Genomic DNA, 16877 nt, shown 5'->3' on the forward strand with positions numbered 1-16877 from the left:
TTTACAGAAATTTCTGCTGGCCAAATTCATGCCAGCAAAATACAGACGTGTCACAGCAACGTTTTCACAAAACGTCAGGCTCTACCTCTTCACTGCAATGGGACTGACCCAGTGCCAGTCTTTCCTGGGTGCCCTCTGGGGGCAAAGGGGCACTAGAGTTTCAAGCTGTGAATGGCTAGGGGAGGGGCGTTATGGGAGAGGGCAAGGCCACTTTGAAAATCTCAGCAGCCATGGTTCACACGGAGTCTCTGCTGTGTCCCAAATGTGTCACGGCTTCCATCTGTGTCAACGCATTGGGAGAGGGAGTCGTCCTTCTCCCTACACACCAGGAAACAGAGGCTGGGAAGGGCTGGGAGTCCACCCAGACCACCCGCCTAATGTGGGCTGGTGGCGGCTGCCCCCCAGGGTTAGGACTTGGAAGACCACCAGAGGGAACAAGGGCCACCAGAAAGGGGAGAGGACATGGTCCGAGGGCCCAAAGAGGGCTGGCTGGGGAGAAGTAGGGGTTGGCACAGGGGCTGGTGCATGAGCAGGACCGTCCACCAAAGTCCCAAAGAAATACCAAGAGATGAGCAGCCACAGGGCGCTCACTGGGTGCCAAGGACTGTCCTAACTGCCTGTGCGCGAGCTCATTCAGTGCCCTCGGCCGTCCTCTGTGGCAGGTACTCTTGTTGTCATTTTAGAGATTAAAGAAACTGAGGCAGAGAAAGGCTCAGAAACACAGCCAGGGCCACGCCAACAAGGAAGTCTGAAATCCCCATCTCGCCCTGGAATCTGTGCTCCTGGCTGCCCTCCCACACCAGCCGAGGACCTGGTCATCGGAGAGGGAAGGACAGTGAGGGCATGGGAGAGCTGCACCCCCAGAGGCTGTGACAAGTTCCCTCTTCATGTTCTGTGCCCTAAAGAGCCCCCCTATTCTGGGTGCATTCTGGGCAGGGGGCGGCTGTCCGGCCGCTGGATAGGAGAGAGTTGGGACATGATCTGAACAGTTTTGAATGATGCAGGCGGGGAGGGGGGCCGTCACTGAGACTTTCCCCCTGGAGGGTGATATCCAGCACTGGGGGGTTCAATGGCAAACAAGAGCTAGGTCCTTCCTGCTGTCTAGGAGTGAGATCAGTGCAAGTACCAACAAATATACAGGTCATCAAATAAAGTCAAGTGAGGATCCAGAGCGGCTAAGAGTGGGTTTCACAAGAATGGTCAGAAAAAAGCCTCTGAATGCAAGAGAGTGGAGCCTTCAGACAGAATGGCAAGTGCAAAGGCCCTGAGGCAGGAGTACACTTGTTTTACCTGTGGAACAAAGAGGAGGCTCCTGATAGGGGTGCAGTGAACAAATGGAATGGGTCAGAGAGTGGGAGCCAATCCACAAAGGCTACGTGGGTCCAGGGGTGGAAACACGATGGGAGCTACGCAGGGGAGGGGCCTCGCTGTAGGCAGAGCTCCCCCCACCAGGAAACAGATGAGAGAAAAAATGGGGTATACCCAGCAACCTTCTGGAGGGGTTCCCGGGGAGGTGCAGCCAGGGAACGAGAACCTTTGAATCACGCAGGGAGAAAGTTCCATCCCCAGGAAGGAGCTCTGGGTTGTTTCCACTTGATTTTGCTTTTTGAGAGCTTCTTTCTTAGTCACTGGCGCCCAGGAAACCAAGTAGGAGCCACGCAGGCATAAGTGAGAGTTTCATTTAATTTCAAACAAACAAGTCTCCCTGCACTGTGGAAACAACATGGAGAATGGATCGCGTGCCTGGCCTTCTACTTGAACTTGCAGAGGTTTTCATGAAAACCCCTCCATTTCTTGCCAGATTCAGCGAGTCAAAGACTGTCAGTTTTCAAAGCAGTTAGAAAGGAGTTTGGAAGCTTCTGTCTTCCCAGCTGTCCCCCCCCACCCCGCCCAAGGTGGTAAACATCTCCCATTGCCAGTAAGTGAGGACACACAGCACTGCGTGTTCTGAAAACACACACACTCAGCAGGGGACGAGTGACGATGGGCCAGCCGGCCTCCCTGCACACTCTGCTCCAGGGACCGCTGGACGTCCCCCGAGCTCTTGGCATGAGCCCCGGCGCCCCTTCCCTCTGCCCCCGGGGGGTTGCCGCTATGCGTTCTGGGATGTGCAGGGGGTGGGGGGGGGTGTCAGTGATAGAGCCATGAAGTTCACAAAACCAGATGAACTGAAGAGAAAGGGAGGGCCTGGGGGAACACTCCCCACTGGGGAACCAGAGCTCCAGTCGTCGGGCCGAACGTCAGGCCAAGCAGGTGCTAGGAAGGTCCGGTCCAGCCCCATCTCTGGAGGAACACCCTCTAGCAGTGGTTCTATTTGCCTCTGCCTCTTCTTACCACAGTCTCCCTCCTTACCAGACCCCACCGTCTCTTCGGCCGCCCTCTCCTCACCCCTCTGGAGTTGGGGTCCAGCGTGTCCTGCAGATGCTCCCAACAGAGACAGCGCAGAAGGCCAACCCTGCAGCCTCAAGATTTCCAGACGTCTGCTCCCCTCTGCCTCTCTGCTCACATCCCCCACCCCAGAACCCCAGATCATCACCTCTACTGGCCCTGTGGAGTCTTCAGATGACCCCTGTCCTCCCCGCCAAGCTTGCGTCACTTCTAAAGCCGCATCATCTCCCCCAGTGGCTCCTTGAACTTGCCCTTCACTTCCAAGGAATCAGCCTCTGCCTCTGATTCCTCTCCCACCAGCCCTGGAGCTGAACCTCACACCCTTCCTTCCAAATGTGCTCTGTGCCCTACCGGGTTCCAAAATGCCCTTGTCCTGGGACCTCCTCCAGGGAAATGGCCGCCGACTCTACCGCCCCCTAGTGGAGAGAGTGCCAGCAGTGCCAAGGGCACCATCACAATTCCGTGAGCTCCGGACACCCGCTGAGTGCTCTGCAGCTCTCCAGGTCCTCTTGCTCTAAGGTGTCCACCCCCTGCTCCGGCCACATGCACTGTCTGCAGAGGACCCCACCTCCTGCTTCAGCAAGAATGTAAAATCAAGACCCTGGTGCGAAGGCTGTGAATCCCCCTCTGGGATTCTCCCCAACCTTCAGCATCTCAAGGGACAAGGAGACCCTCCTCCTTTCCAGGGTGAGCTACTCCACCAGTGTCAGTCCCACTCCTCCCAGCCACCCCGGAGCCCCTCAGCGATCTGCCCTGTCGGCCACCATCCCCTCCTGTGAACACAGCTGTCTCCAGGGCAGAAGGGGGAGACAAGCTTTTCCTTCACTGTCAGAACTGTGTACGGGGAGGCCACTCTCAGAACCTCGGCTAGAACATTCCATGGACAAACAGAAAGCCAGGTCCTCCATCCCTGTGTCCTCGGTCACAAGCCTGGCTCACAGCCGGGGCCCCACTCATCTGGCTCTAATGAGCCTGACTGCTTTTTAAAAAATGCAGCCGGCCAGCCAAAGCCTCCTTGTCCTCACCTCACAAACTCATCAGTCAATCTGCTACCTCACATTTACAGACTCTCAGGAGACTGAGGATCGTTTTGTTTATTAAACAATTAAAATTTAAAACATTTGGTTATTTTTTAATCGCCTGTATCTTGCCCACATCATTACAGCATTACTTACCTCCAGCAGAATAATTAACTTTTCAATCATCACACTGGTTATAACCGTAACACCCATATGTCTAATATACTTTCTGGAATTAAGGAAATGAAAGATTGGCCTTTATTAGTAAACTAACATTTCACTAAGTTGCAGTGCAGTGGAGAAGGGTAATTTCTCCTGGTGAAAAATACAGATTATTCAGCATCAAGAAAATGATTAGACTTTATTACTTTCAAATAGAAAAACTATTAAAACTAGAACTATAGTTTGTCGCCAATGGGATTATGAACTAGTCACAGGCCTGGGCTAAGCCTTGTGACCTGTCATATGGTCCTTCATGCCTATATCCCAAATCTGGTAACAGGTCTATCCCCATCCCTCACTGACAGGCACTTTGCAAATGTAAGCACGTCTGTTAACGTACTGGATGCTTCCACCAGACTGAAAGCTTCCTGCAGGCAGGCCCCTCCTTGCTCACCTCGTATCCCTGGTGCTTAGTACAGAGGGCTCAGTGACAGGTGAATAAATCCATAAACACACAGAGAGAAGGGCAGAAACAAGTAAGATTATGGACGTTCACTTAAAAATACCAGCTATGAAAGTCCTAGAGATGGAAAGTAGTAATAACATCCTTAAATATACATGCATTGTAACTCCAAAGTGCTCCCGAATGCTAACAACCAGACAGAAACCTTTCTAAACAGCAATATCCATCTGGCCCTGACCTCAAAAGGCCGACAACCCCTTGCCTTCTGTTCCTAAAGCATTCCCAGCCAAAATGCAACCCTCTGACATGAGGGTAGGTTCTGCCTGTTTCACTAGAAAAATCAAGCTCTAATTCCTGCCCTGCCTTTGCTTGTCTTGGTTCAAATGCCACATTTTTCCATTTAACCAGCAGGATTCAGAAAGCAGCCACAGGACTTTGGAGGAGCTGGCCGGGTTGTAACCTGCATGGAGGGCCCGCAGGCTGTCCAGTGTGCTTGTCTCCAGAGCCACCTGGACGAAGGCACCCTCCAGAGCTGCTCTGCTGAGGGGGGAAGGGAGGGCCAGGCAGGCAAAGCTCCCCTCCACCCCCCAGAGTCGCACAGCCTCACCTCCCCGTATCCTCCAAAGGTTACTGTGGCTAAATATAAAGCTTCCAAAGGCATTGTTTTAAATAAACCCAAAGAGAGGCAGAAGGAAGAAACTAACATTTACTGAGCACTTACTATGTGCTGGGTAATTTTAAAACATTATAACATTTGACTTCTACCACATCTTGACCCCGTAGAGAACAGTTCTCTTATTTCAGCAAACTGAGGTTCCAAGAAGGGAAGTCTCATAACCAGCAAGAGTCAAGAGCCATGATGTGACTCCAAAGGTACTCTGTGGTCCGTGCCGTTCATCACCAGAAACCGTCACTCCTCAATCTTCCACGGCCCCTCTCCTCCCCGACTCCCGGTGCAAGCTTGCGCTCAGTCACTGACACTCACAGATTAATGAGCTCATTACCATTCTGTGTGAACGAACCTTTGTCCATTTGTTACTTCCTAACAATATTCATTCATTAAAAAATCATTACTTGAGCGTCTTAATAGATGCGTGGTACAGGGCATGGCAACCAGGCATTACCTCTATCATAGAGGTACTCCCAGACCAGCAGGGAGAAAATACAGAAGCCAGTAAAAAGGAATATTAAAAATGGTACCACAGACGTCTGTCCTGGGAACAGCATGGGGACCAAGGTCATGGGGAGAGGGAAAGAGAGACACCCGCTGCCTTCTTCACTGTCAGTATTTGATGGTTCCTGCGGCTGACATGTTTTCTGGTCATTGGGACAGATCCCAATGCTTCTAGCATTATTCATGCCTCTGGGGGAAGAAAAGGTTCAGATACCAAAATCCTTGTCCCATTCCCTCTTCAGTTCTTGGTGGAGACAGTCCTATTCCAGGAGGTAAGACAAACTGAAACTCATCAAATTTCTTTCCATTGTCCTCCAAGGATAATTTGACTTGAAATACATTTAGAAAAAAAAAAATCAATCTGACTCTTAAAAGCAATTCTGTCCCTTGCCTTCTAAGATGTTCCCATCCTAGGCTAAGTCAAAGAAAGATACTGTTTTACTGCAATTTTTGTTCACCTAAAATGCTCTTGTGTTCTAGATGAAATGGAATGTATTATTCCTACCCTGCCAGGTCTTTCTAATCCAATAATAACTTGACTACTGGCTCTCTAATGACTGTGGTTAGATGGATTAATATCCAAGCATTAAGGTAAAATCCCTCCATTCCTCCCTATGGATAATCTCAGATCAGGCTTTCTGTCCAAGTTTCCCTTCTCCTTGAGCAAGTCAACATTTTCTTCCCCCAAATTCTTGCCTTTCAGAACCTAAACAGTGAAAACCATTGTCATGGGAATAAGCTGATTAGAGCCCAATGCACACAGCGGAGCAAAAATCATCATGACGAGCAATACACGGGCTGCTGAAAAGCAAAGTGACAAAAAAAAAGCGCTACACACAACAGCATAAATGCATAGCCAAATGTTGTCAAAACGCACAAATCATCCCAGCTCCGGAAATGTATTTGAAGGACATAATTCAAAGGAAGAAAAAAGGTGTGAAAATGCTTCCTTACAAAATGACATGTGATTCAAGAAAACGGAGAAGGTGGCAGAGCTACGGCTGGGTCAATCACAGGCTATTAAAAACGATCGTTAGGAAGCCTCAGCAACCGCATGGAAAATGCTTTGATATGTTCTTAAGTTAAAATAACATGATTGCCTATATAATAGGATTACAAATATGTCCCCCCAAAAAACTACGTTTGCCTAAGGACAGTGGAATCCTGGGTAATGTTTTTAAATGTTGCTAGATGTTATAATATTGTCTTTATGATAAAAAAGCTCAGAGGAAAATGGGCGATGAGTCACTGCCTGACAATTGTCACTATGCAAGAAAGTCCCCTGTATAGTGACAATGACAGGCAGTTAAATGTGAGCACAGATGTCAGGTTCCTCTCCTTTATCCTGGTTTATTTATTAATGTTGACCTTTCCAGGAATTAAAAATTAATCAAATCAACAAATTACAGACAGATTTTGCATGACTGCCAAGAGGTAATGAGCAAATACTGAAATGACATTCGAGAGTGTAGCACAGACAGGAAGGGGAGGCGGGCAGGGCAGGAGGGGTCTTAGCCAACTGGGCCAGTTTCCTGATGTCAGCGTGGGAGGCACTTGTGCCCTTGGCTTCTCAGTTGTCATCAGATGTTAGAGGAACTGGAAAATTCTTGCTGAAGTTCAGAAAGCACCCAAGGTCCTGTGGACCCTTCTAGGCCTTGCCTAGTACCCTGTCTCCGCAGGCCTGCTGTCCACAAGGCTGGAGTCCCAGGACAACCCCACAGATGCAGCCCGGCTTCCGTCTCCACAACCAGCCCTGGGTTAAGGTGGGGAGATTGTATGGGGGTTTTTTTGTGCATATTGTTTTAGCACAGATAATTTGTCATTAGTGTAGTAAAGGTGTGCAACATAAAATGTATTGTTCCGGCCATTTTTAACTGTATAATTTAGAGGCATTCAGTGCATTCACACCTTTGTGCAACCATCACCTCCATCTCCCTCCAGAACTTTCCATCACCTCAAACTGAAACTCAGCACCCATTCAACAAATACCCCCCTGCTCCCCCTCCCCCAGGCCTCTCACATAAGTGGGACCACACAGTGTTTGTCCCTTTGTGACTGTTTATTCCACTTAGCATAATGTCCTCAAGGCTCATCCATGGTATAGCACATGTCACAATGCCCTCCCCTCCGAAGGCTGAATAATATTCTGTTGTATGCATCTACCACAGGATGGGCAGCCTAGCGCTCTTAGGAATACTACTGGGTCCTCTGGTTATTGACCCTGGGCCCAAGGTCAGTTCTGAGAAATGGGCTCCATCTTGTTCTCAGGCCTCACACTGGCTCACCCTTCTACTACTTCCCTAGTAGTCCTTTATTGGGGAATGTCTCTAGGCTTCCAGTCCTCAGATTCTAAAGGATCATACCATCTCCTCCAGGCTTGTCTGGAGTTCCCACCTCGGGCTGTGTTTGGTCTACCAGTCAGGGTACCAGTAACACACCACAGATCCAAGATGGCAGCCACCTGCCTAAACTGCATTGTTTTAACGACCTGTTCTCCAACCTGTCAGGTGGCTCCTTCTCTCTACTCTCGTACAGGCGAAAACATCCTTTCAAGAGATGCTTGTGTCTACAGCAAGCTCAGCATCCTGTCCACATCCCAATTTTCTTCCTTCTACTGCTTCTCACCAGAACTTTTCTGTATCTTTCCTGTCTCTGTTCAAACCCTAGAACATGGGACCCAAGGCATGGAGGCTAGAAAAGCACAGGTCCACCCACACTTACAGCCAAAGTGAGTTCCTTCCTTGAGTGATGACACCAGTGAATTTAGTCAGACGTCTCGCGTCTACTTCAATCCACTGACGGAGGTCATTCCTTCCTGCACACCACGCCCCATCGTAGAAATCATTTTCATTAATACCTGCCTGGAAAGAAAGAGAGATGTTCTTCAGGAAGATTCAGAATCAATGAATACTTTCATGAGACTTGCAGGGTTTGGGGGAGGGGGTGGGTAGAAGAAAATGAGCAGGGGACAAAGAAAAAAATCACTGTGCCCTGAACACTCCTTATCCTAAATCATAAAATGGAGTGGCTTGTTATTAACAAGTTGGAAATGTTTCAATATGATATGTCCTCTTCTTGCCCAGTGCGGAAGATGAAATTTAATGAGCTCCCCTATTACTCATGCATCCAGAAGGCACAGACCGTCTCCTACATACCAGCCTACACATGCCAGGTGCTGGGGATACAAAGGTGAATCGTTCCCTTCCAGAACCTCATCATCCAGGCAGGAAGAAAGACATGAAAACGGATGAATTAGAGACACGATGCAGCCTGTGTTATTTTGGGAACCAGAGCAAATTGCTAGAGGAGCATTTAAAGGTAGGGGCTAACTTGACTGGGGAGGAGACCGGGCTAGAGGAGCTCTGAGCTGGGTGTTAAAGGGTAAGTCTATCTAGTGAATATTTACTTACTGCCACATAAGTCACTTGATGTGTTGAGTCTGGGCTACTATTGCTACCAAAGATTCTTTCGATCTGACTTTACAAGGTATGTGACATTTCTGTTCTAGAATTTTCCCTATATTATCACCATTTTAAGAGAGAATTTGAAGGAAGGAAGGAAGGAAAGGAAAAAAAGTGGGGGAGGATATTTGAATTAAGTGAAGCTTCCTAATTTACTAAGACCCTTTCTGCATGAATAGCTATTCCCACAGCTATTTCACAAATACAGAATCAGAGAAAAAGTCTAAGTGATATTTGAAAGACAGGCCAGCCCATCTTTTCTCCCTCTGAGCAGCTTTCAGCTCAAATTCTGGGACAGCCTTACTTCTAATGGCCAACAGCGATGTGAAATTCACAGTCCACTACAGCAGACAAACAATGTGGCCAACGGTTCCATGAGTGGTGTCCTACCATCTCTGTGCCACCTAACATCAGCCTTGTATCAGGACCAAACCACAGTATGTGACTCCCACCCCCTCCTGGAACAATCTAGAAAGAGGGCAGATGTCAGAACACTCACATATCTTGGTCTTCTTTAAGCATTGCTATCTCAAGTGAAGGTGACTAGCAACATCCAATGGTCAACATTCTCCAGAAACTTGAGCTCTTAAGTACCAGCACCGTGGGATCTCATGGCATCCCGCGATCACCTCTGTGATCAGGACCTGGGAGTGCTACCAGGCTCTGCCTTCTAGAACCATCATAGAAAGACTAAATCATGCGAGCGTATCTTACCAGTCCTCACCTGTGCTTTGGTGGGTTTTGTTCAAGTGAGGGTGACTCTCTGACATGCTGCCTCTCATGTCCCCAAGCTGCCCAGCCAACAAGAAGACCACTGCCCTGGGCTGGAGACTTTACTGGCACCATCCCCGCACATCCTCACCCATAGCAGGTCTCCTCCCAATGGCAGAGACCTGTAGCGCATAGCAATGCTTACAATACAGCCATCTAGCTTCTTCCGAGGAACCAGAACCATTAGTTTTTGTTGGGCTCCTCTTTTCACATCAACAGGCGTGAGACTGGCGTTTACTTCATTTATTAAAGTTAACCTTCACCATGCCTCTATGATCTCACAGGTACTGGCCCGGGTAAGAGGAATGGTAAGGTGGAAAATGTGTTCAGTCCCGCCCTCTTGGTGCTCAGAATGGACAGACGGGCGAAAGTCCACACACACTGCTCGCGTTTTGATCTCGGAACCTTAAAACCAACCATCGCATAAAGTGCTGGTTAAGAGCGTGTGCTCTGAAGTCCTCCTGCCTCGGTGTGAATCCCAGTCCTGCCACTTCCACCCTGTATAAAGTCAGGCAATTTGCCTAAACGCTCTGTGCCTCAGTTTCCCCATCTTCCAAAATGGGGCAATGCTCTTTTCTCCCTTAGGGTATTGACAGTGCTTACAACAGGCCCCGGCACACTGTGTGGGCTCAAAAACAAACTGAGTGCTGGATAAATGTTAGTTATCAGTATATTTAAAACAATGACTATCTGGCAAATTATGAAAATATGGGTGCTTTATGAATTATCCCATATTCTACAAAATTGTAAGGAATTCCAATACTATTCCGGGCATTTGCTGCCACATCTTCTACAACTTCAAATATCCAGAACAGAGTTACAAAGTCTGAAGAAAGAGAAGATTCCTAGCCTAAAGCTCTCAACAGGAACCCATGTTGCCCCCCAGGGGGCAGGTGATGGTGTCTGCAGACATTTTTGGCTGTCCCAACTGGAAGATGTGTGTGCCACTGAAAACTGATGGACAGAGACCAGCGATGCTGCTAACCGTTTTGCAACACACAGGACAATACCACAGCATCAGAAAGAAGTGCCTCGGGGCACCTGGGTGGCTCAGTCAGTTAGGCATCAGCCGTTGGCTCAGGTCATGATTCTGGGATCCTGGGATCGAGCCCCCCATTGGGCTTCCTGCTCAGCAGGGAGCCTGCTTTTCCCTCTCCTTCTGTCCCTCCCCTCCACTTATGCACTCTCGCTCTCTCTCTCTTAAATCAAAAAAAGCTTTTCTAAAAAAATTTAAAAAGAGGAAGATGTGCCTCATCCAACATGTCAGCTGTGCCAAGATTGAGATTATCTGGTCGCATGCTAAGCAGAAAAGAACAGAGATGCCACAGAGCCTGGGATTTTCACCCCGAGAGAATCACAGAATGTGGAGGAGGTACCCCCCTGCTATTCGACCACAGTCTACTTGACTCAGACTTGGAATTAAATCTTGGGCTTCTGGTTTTGCCAGCCTGGGTATTTTGCTTCTGCGGCCAATCTCAGCTCTTCCTGAGCACACCAGACATTCAATTAAATGCAGTTAGGTGTCAGGGGATTGGAAGGCCCTTTCTGAAGCTGACTCACAGGGAAGTGACAGCCACCTCTGCAAAATCAATTATGAATGTATAAAGCAAGCGCCTGGAAGGATTCAGTGAAAGAGGAGGGGCCAGTCCCTGAGGTGCCACCAAATTTCAGCACAGCGCAATCTGTGACGTCAGTATGACGTCTGAGAGACCAAGAGAAGGGTACACTCATCCCTTTCTGTTCAAAAATGCAAGAAAGACTTCATAAATGTTGGAGAAATTTCTATCAGAAGCTGTTGTAATAAAAAGTGAGATTCCTTAGAGTATAAATTAGTCTTGAAAACACTACTAAGATGGAATGATACTTTGTACTAGGGGCTCAATAAATTAAGAATTAATGTAATTCTCTCTAGGTAATTAAGTCATACTCATCATTTCTTTACCTTAAAAAAAAACAACAACAATGCATCTAACAGACTAAATTTTGCTTAAGATAAATGTGGAAATCACTATATCCAAAACAAACAGAAAATCTGATACTATCCTTTTAAGATCAAATGGGATTTTTCTGAGCTGCCTGGGTGGCTCAGCTGGTTAAGTGACCGACTCTTGATTTTGGCTCAGTTTGAGATCTTGGGATGGTGAGATCGAGCCCCAGTCAGGCTCTGTGCTGAGTATAAAGCCTGCTTAAGATTCTCTCTTCCTCTCCTTCTGCCCCTCCCCCAATCTCTCTCTCTCTAAAACAAAACAAAAAACAAATGGGATTTTTCTGTTTCAAGATGATAGAGTAAATGTTGATTTCTGTGCACTTTTCTCAAAAATTCCCTCCAAAGAAAACAAGATAAAGAAATACAACCTTGGTCTCTGACAAAATTAGAAAACATTTATAATCTCCAAATTACAATATATGAAGACAGAAATCAGATGGAGGAGTCCCAAATGACTCAGCAAGAGGAGAAGCAAGCCACCCAGGGCTTTCATTTAAAAAGCTCAGAAACTAGACTCCTAGGTAGCTGGAAAGGTGAGGCAGGGCTGAAAACAGGTAACTGATTCAAAACATGTATAAAAAAACAGATTCCCACAAAGCTCTTTCTACAGATCTCCCCACCCCAAAGAAGACCTGAAATTCTTCTCTTTAAAAAAAAAAAAAAAACACACACACAAGCAACCCCAGAGGCTCTGGATTTGGGGGCTCCAGACTCAGGAAGGAGGTGTGATATGATAGCTACAACAGGGAACTTGGTCAGTGGGTAGCAGCGAATTGAAAAGTGAGATGCCCTGGCCCCCCTCCTCCTTCCAGCTCTAGGACAAAAGGCAGCCAGGCTTCCAACAAACAGAAATTAAATAAACTGAAAATGTAATGGGGAACAGAAGAAAATCTCAAAGAAATTATAATGACTATTCCTTGACAAAGAAGCTCTTGTTGGCATAAAACAAAAGAAGGATATTCTTAGAAAGGAAAAAGGAGCTCTTGCAATGTGAAAACTCCAGAAACAATGGGCAATCAAAGAAAATTAAGAAGAGCAGAGGAGGAAATTACAAAAAAAAAAAAAAAAAAAGACTACAAGCGAATAATGTCCCAGATCTGTAAGGTCAAAGTCTCCAAAACGCTAAGAATCCACTATGATAAATAAGACCCACACCCAGACATATCTTTTTAAAACTTCAAAACATCACACATAAAGAGAAGATTCTAGAAGCTTCCAAAGAGAGAACAAAAAGCAAATATGTAAATCCAAGCCAAAGGAATCAGCACGGTACCAAAATTCTTGGTAGCAACATCGGAAGCTCAAAGACTGGAGGCATAATGACTTCAATATTCTGAAGGAAAAGACTTTTCAACCCATGAATTTTACACTCGGCCAAACTGTCCATTGCGATGGTAAAATGAAGACATTTCAGATTCAGAGATCCTCAAAAAATCTCTCATGCACCAATTCCATAAAGCTGTAAAATGAACGCACTCCACAAAAATGAGGCAGAACACCAAAAAGGAGATATGAGATCCAGAAATCAAGGGTGCCAATATAGGAAAGAATTCCCAGAATGAGGGAGGATATAGTCCCACGAGAGCAACTGTATAAAACCCAGAAAGCGAGCCATTCACAACACAGCAGGTCAAGGGCTTCTGAAGGAATGTCTTACAGAAACATAAAAAACAATGGTGAAACTGAACATTGAGCAGGTTTGACCTTGTAGAAAATTGTTATTAAAGGCTATTTTAGAGACACAGACCTATTACAGGGTATGGGAAATGTTTTTTAAAAATACAAACAGCTCTAGGAAAACAAGAAGTTGTCAAGAAAGGATACAGAGTGTGTCTCCCTTGGCTCAAAATGCACACTATTTCTTGGCTTGAGTATCAAGCACTATTGACACAGTCCTACTAATGAAAACCTTTAATGTAGATTTACCCAAAATTTGAGATACAATTTTACTGGAAGGATTAAAGAGGTTAAGGTGAAGAGATCATAAAAATGATCAAGAGGTACCTCCATGGGGGGGGGTACCTAAAAATGTTAGATGTGACATATGATTAGTAGAGTTAATCTCCCATATAAGTAAGGGCCATCATCTGGCCAGAATATCTCCTTCAGGAAACCTCTGTGATAGTCCTTTGATAAACCCATAGAACGGCCCAGAGACAAATCTGATCCTTCTGCAAATCAGCAGAGTATCATGTCCCACTTCAGACCTCAGTCATCAGGATTGCTGGTTGAAAAGAAATATTCATTGTTTTTGAAGCGATTGTTAAACCCCAAAATCAAAGTCTTAAATTGTTCCTTATGCTGGTCAAAAAACAAACAAACAAACAAACAATAAACACCTAGAGCTTGAAACTTAAAATATTTTAAAGTTAACATTAAAAGTAAAAAGTAAACATTTAAAGTAAAATCTATATGTAAGTGGCTCAAATACTATAAGCCACTTGTTTAAAAAAAAAAAAAAACTCACTTTGTTTCAGGTTCGTATCTGCTGAGACCTGTGGTTGAATTCCCTCCATGATACCACCTAACTTTTCTTCCACTAACAACTGAGTGGTCAACTTAGCCCATTGACAAATGTTCTTTGCGGTCATGAGTCATCAGCTTTCCTCAGATATTGTATTTTTCCTGTTTCTTTTGTTGGTGCTTCATGTTTGACTACTGAGCTGTTTTCTTGGCTTTCAGGCCATGCCTCCTCTGAAATAATTATTTTTATTGGAACTATAAGTGCTTTTTACTCTTTCTCTATGTACTCTTTTTGGGGGTTGTTTGTTTTTGGTTTTTCTGTGGTTGTCGCTTCAAGTTTTTATTTAAAATCCGGTTAGACAGTGTGGTATTAGTAGCAGATGTAGAATTTGGTGATTCGATACTTCCCTAGGTCCCCCCACCCCTCCCCACCCCGTGCTCATCCCAAGTGCCCTCCTTAATCCCCATTGCCCATTTCATCCACACCCCCGCCCACCTCCCCTCCAGCAACCCTCAATTTGTTCTCTCTAGTTAAGAGTCTGTTTCCTGGTTTGCTCTCTCTTTCTTCCCCCATGTTTATCAGTTTCATTTCTTATCCTTTTTTAAAGGTGCATCTTTGTTTCAGTGATTAATTTAGTAACTATATAACTTACCTAACATACCTTTGTGCTACGACCAAGCAATTGTACTACTGGGTATTTACTCCAAAGATACAGATGTAGTGAAAAGAAGGAACACATGCACCCCAATGTCCATAGCAGCAAGGTCCACAATAGCCAAACTGTGGAAGGAGCTGAGATGCCCTTCAGCAGACCAGTGGATGAAGACGATGTGCTTCACATATACAATGGAATATGACTCAGCCTTCAGAAAAGATGAATACCTACCATTTGCATCGACATGGATGGAACTGGAGGGGACTGTGCTGAGAGAAATAAGTCAAGCAGAGAAAGTCAATTATCATATTGTTTCACTCATATGTGGAGCAAGCAATAGCACGGAGGACCATAGGGGAAGGGAGGGAAAACTGAAGAGGGAGAAATCAGAGAGGGAGATGAACCCTGAGAGACTATGGACTCTGGGAAACAATCTGAGGGTTTCAGAGGGAAGGAAGGTGGGAGGGAGGGGGTAACATGGTGATGGGTGTTGAGGAGGGCACGTGCTGTGATGAGCACTGGGTGTTGTACTTAACTAATGAATCACTGAACACTACATCAAAAACTAACTATGTACTATGCAGTGGTTAACTGAACATAAAAAAAAATACCTTTGTGCAATATGCTTCTTCTATATTTTCTTAGAAAGTCCCTGTTGACTCCCTACTATAGGCAGTGATGAATTCATTTCTACCTCCTGCTATGGCCCCTTCTTCTCCTTCATCACCTAACTTCCTTCATCATATTCTTAACATTCACTTTTAAAATTTAAATCAAATCAACCTCCTTTCCATGATTTACCAGCTTTTTAATAAAGTTTTCATTGAAAAAAATATTTCTATGTATAAGGATGGATATTAGCCAGACTTAATTTGATTAGTGATTAGTTTGAAATATACACTATATATATGTATGTGTATATATATCAGTTTCATTTCTTATATATTATATATATGTTATATATAATATATATATTATATATATATAGTTTGAAATATACACAAATATCAACAATATGTATGAACATTGTATCACTGTATTGTACACATGAAAGTAATATAATGTATGTCAATTACACCTCAATGAAAAAATTTTTAAAAAATCACTCCCTTAAAGAGTCTGATGTTTACATTATATAAAAATATTAAAATCATGTTAGTAACTAAATAGTCATCCTGCCTAGCCGTACCTTAGTTCATTGTGCTTCACTTTATCGGATGTCACAGATATTTTTTTTAGGGTTTGGGGCAGGAAGGTCTGTAGCAACCTTGCATTAAGCAAGTCTATTGGTGCCAATTTTCCAACAGCATTTGGTTATTTCATGTCTCTGTGTCACATTTTGGTAAGTTTCACAGTATTTCAGACTTCATTATTATCACATTAGTTACAATGGTCCGTGACCAGTGATTATGACTCCCTGAAAGCTCAGATGATGGTCAGCATTTTTTAGTAATAAAGTATTTTTTAAGTAAGGTATATACTTTGCTTTTTAGACATAATGCTGCTGCCCACTTATGAGACTATGGTATAGTGTAAACATAACTTATACATACTGGGAAGCCAAAAAGTTCACTTGACTCCCTTCGTGGCAATATTCACTTTATTGAGGTGGCCTAGAACCGAACCCACAATATCCAAGAGGTGTCCCTGTACCAGAATTAAATTATTAAGAACCGAAGAGAAGGATACTTTCATATCTGAAATACGATGGTAAAGCAGAAGAACAGATACATGATTTGATCGTTTATCTCAAGTTTCAATACAACTTGAAAATAAATGTTTTAAAAACAAGATATATCCAAAAAAAGTGCCCAAGTCCTAAGTTCAATAAATTTTACTGCACACTCACTCACGTGTCCACACCCAGATCAAGACATAGAACATGACCAGCTTGCCACAGCCCCCCTTTGGCCACCTCCCAGTATCACCTGCTCCCCAACAATAACCTCTACTCTGACTTCCAGATTGGCTTTTCTGTTTTTAAATTTTATGTAAATGAATCTTACCATAACTACTCTCTTCTACTTTTCTACTGGCTTCTTTTGCTCAATGTTATATCTGTGAGATCAATCCATATTATCACAGGTAGCAATAACATACTCTTTTTTGCTGGTGTGTAATATTCCATCATGCGCATATAGGGTGACTTATTCATAGTATGTCAATGGGTATGTGTCTTGTTACCATTTTAAGCTGTCATGAATAGTGGTGCCATGAACCTACCTGTCCCTGCCTTATCGTGTGCACATGAATGCATTTCTTTTAGGCATAAGAGTGAATTTGTCAGATGAACAGGTATCAGAGTGTTGAACATTAATAGATATCCCAAAAAC

At 44.9% G+C, this 16877-nt stretch overlaps 1 protein-coding gene across 2 annotated transcripts in view; it reads right to left on the reverse strand.

The window, feature by feature from the left end:
* Positions 1-16877, reverse strand: part of CPXM2 (carboxypeptidase X, M14 family member 2) — a 127458-nt gene that overhangs the window by 69201 nt on the left and 41380 nt on the right. For both annotated transcript variants that reach the window (XM_047703218.1, XM_047703219.1), the window contains exon 4: positions 7928-8067. In XM_047703218.1, coding sequence (XP_047559174.1) covers positions 7928-8067 — 140 coding nt within the window. The remainder of the gene's footprint in view (positions 1-7927; positions 8068-16877) is intronic.

The sequence above is a fragment of the Lutra lutra genome, chromosome 14 (genome assembly GCF_902655055.1).
Source record: "Lutra lutra chromosome 14, mLutLut1.2, whole genome shotgun sequence".
Taxonomy (NCBI): Eukaryota; Metazoa; Chordata; class Mammalia; order Carnivora; family Mustelidae; genus Lutra; species Lutra lutra.